Source organism: Arachis hypogaea, chromosome 17, assembly GCF_003086295.3.
Source record: "Arachis hypogaea cultivar Tifrunner chromosome 17, arahy.Tifrunner.gnm2.J5K5, whole genome shotgun sequence".
Lineage (NCBI taxonomy): Eukaryota > Viridiplantae > Streptophyta > Magnoliopsida > Fabales > Fabaceae > Arachis > Arachis hypogaea.
The window spans coordinates 115938526-115940790 of record NC_092052.1 but is presented as its reverse complement, the minus strand read 5'-3'; the positions used below and the strand labels follow the sequence as shown (position 1 = coordinate 115940790).

At 38.3% G+C, this 2265-nt stretch overlaps 1 protein-coding gene across 1 annotated transcript; it reads right to left on the bottom strand.

Annotated features, from left to right (window-relative positions):
• Positions 1 to 634: 634 nt before the first annotated feature.
• Positions 635 to 2000, bottom strand: LOC112763711 (uncharacterized). Its single transcript, XM_025809311.1, has 2 exons — positions 1022 to 2000; positions 635 to 855 (listed from the first exon to the last, which is right to left on the bottom strand). Exons 1-2 carry the CDS (start codon positions 1998 to 2000, stop codon positions 635 to 637), a joined length of 1200 nt encoding a protein of 399 aa, XP_025665096.1.
• Between the last annotated feature and the right edge of the window lie 265 nt (positions 2001 to 2265).

Here is a 2265-nt window from a genome sequence, read left to right as displayed (position 1 = left end):
TGGCTCTTCAAGCCATAAATTTTGCAATCTTCAACGTGCACACACCTTCCAATATTTGATGAATACAAATCAGGCAACTTGAGTTCTTTCAAGAACTGACAAAGAAGTTGCCTTTCATTCTCCTTCCTAGTCTTTGACAAAGTATATTTGGCTATCGGCATCACAAACTTGTTGTCCACTCTACGAGGATGAAGGTCTCTCTTGATACCCATAAGTTGAAGATCAAGTCGTGCATTAAGATTGTCGTTTGTCTTTCCATCTATATTTAATAGTGTACCCAGTATATTATCGAAGACGTTCTTCTCTATATGCATTACATCTAAATTATGACGTAACAATAATGTCTTCCAATATGGAAACTAAAAAAAATGCTTTTCTTTTTCCAATTTCCAGCCACCTTGTCATGCTCAGACTTCTTTCTCTTTTTAGTATTGTTCCCAAACTCCGTTTGTTCAAAAGTCTTGAATTCTTCTACGACATCATAACCAGAAAGTGGCTTAGGTGCTTCGCCAAGTTCCCTGATATTGTCGAAAGAACTCTTATTTCTTCGCCACGGATGATCATGCGGCAAATAGCGGCGATGACCCATATAGCAATGCTTGTGTCCATGTTTCAGCCTCTTAGAACTAGTTTCTCAGTGGCAACACGCACATGCTAGTGCACCTTTAGTGCTCCAACCAGATAACATAGCATAGGCTGGATAATCATTTATTGTCCATAAAACTACAGCAGACAATTTAAAGTTCCGTCTCTGAACCACATCAAATGTTTCAACACCCCCTTCCCACAATTCTTTCAACTCTTCAATTAACGGTTCTAAGTATACATCAATAGAATTGCCAGGGAATTTAGAGCCTGGAATAAGTAGAGATAACATCCAATTTGAATGTTTCAAAACCATCCAAGGAGGATAGTTATATGGAATGAGAACAACTGGCCAAGTACTATAGGAAATGTTCATATTGCCGAACGGATTAAATCCATCACTAGCAACTCCAAGCCTGATATTTTCTAGCATCACGTGCAAACCATTCGTGCTCCTCATCGAATGTCTTCCACGCCATCGAATCTGCTGGGTGTTTTAGGACTCCATTGTCAAGTCGTTTCTCTTTGTGCCACCTTATTGCTCGCGCTGTTTCTTCACACATGAAGATCCTTTGAAGCCTAGGTTTTAACGAAAAGTATCTTAGTATCTTCTGGGGTACCTTCTTCCGAAGGTTATCCTTTTCATTCCCCCTCCCCTTTACCCATCTAGATTGCTTACACTTTGGACATTCATCAAGATCAGCATATTCTTGCCCCCAAAACAAAATGCAATCATTCACACAAGCATCTATCTTCTCATAATCTAATCCCAAATCTCGAATCACTTTTCGAGCATCATAAAATGAAGTTGGACAAGAATTTTCCTTTGGAAATATGCTTTCTAGAAAGAGCAACAAAGCATCAACTGAATTGTTGCTCCATCCATAGCGACATTTCATTTGAAACAACTTGATAATGAAAGATAACCTTGATATCCCACTGTCCGGATACAGGCTTTGCTCATAATCCCTCATTAGCCTCTGGAACCTCTTTGCCCCCTGATGAGGTTCTTCTTTTATATTTTCATCTATGTTGGTAGCGAAATCTCTCGGCATCTCCCCTAGTGTTTCTCCTCTAAAGATGTTATGCAACATCTCATAAGTGGCAGAATCATTCTTCCTTTCACAATCAATTTCATTTAGATCAGACACATCTATAGTGGATGTATCTTGAAGTATCTCACCATGATGCACCCATGTTTTATAAGAGGTCACTATCCCCCATTGGCGCACATGATGATGAACTTTATTTCTAAATTTGAACATAAAAATGTTGTATTTGGGACAAGGACAACGTATTTGATTTTTCACACCGGGTTGAGAGAAGGCAATATCCAAAAATAATTCATCGAGGCACTTTCTAAACTCAGGAGTACGCCTATCAAAATTAACCCAATATTTCTGGTAATTGACCATTGGACTAATTTCTGCAGGAGACGAGAATGGATAGAAGGATGTAAAGAGTGAAAAGAAAGAGAGCAGCATGACATAACATAGCATCACCGGGACTATCACTTTCAAAATCACCAAAAAAGTGCAAAAGATAGAACCAAAATAATAAAACCCAGAAATAAAAAATAGAACAAAAATATCAACTCTCCCAATAACCTAAAAATCAGATAATCAACCATGTTACACACCAATACTTTCAACCACAACAACATCAGCATAATCAACCAAC

Excerpts from the sequence above, each read along its gene's own strand:
- LOC112763711 (XM_025809311.1), bottom strand. The coding sequence starts at position 2,000 with ATGGTCAATTACCAGAAATATTGGGTTAATTTTGATAGGCGTACTCCT. Across the intron at positions 856-1,021 it reads GGAGCACGAATGGTTTGCAC|GCTCTAAATTCCCTGGCAAT; the intron begins GTGATGCTAGAA and ends TACTTATTCCAG.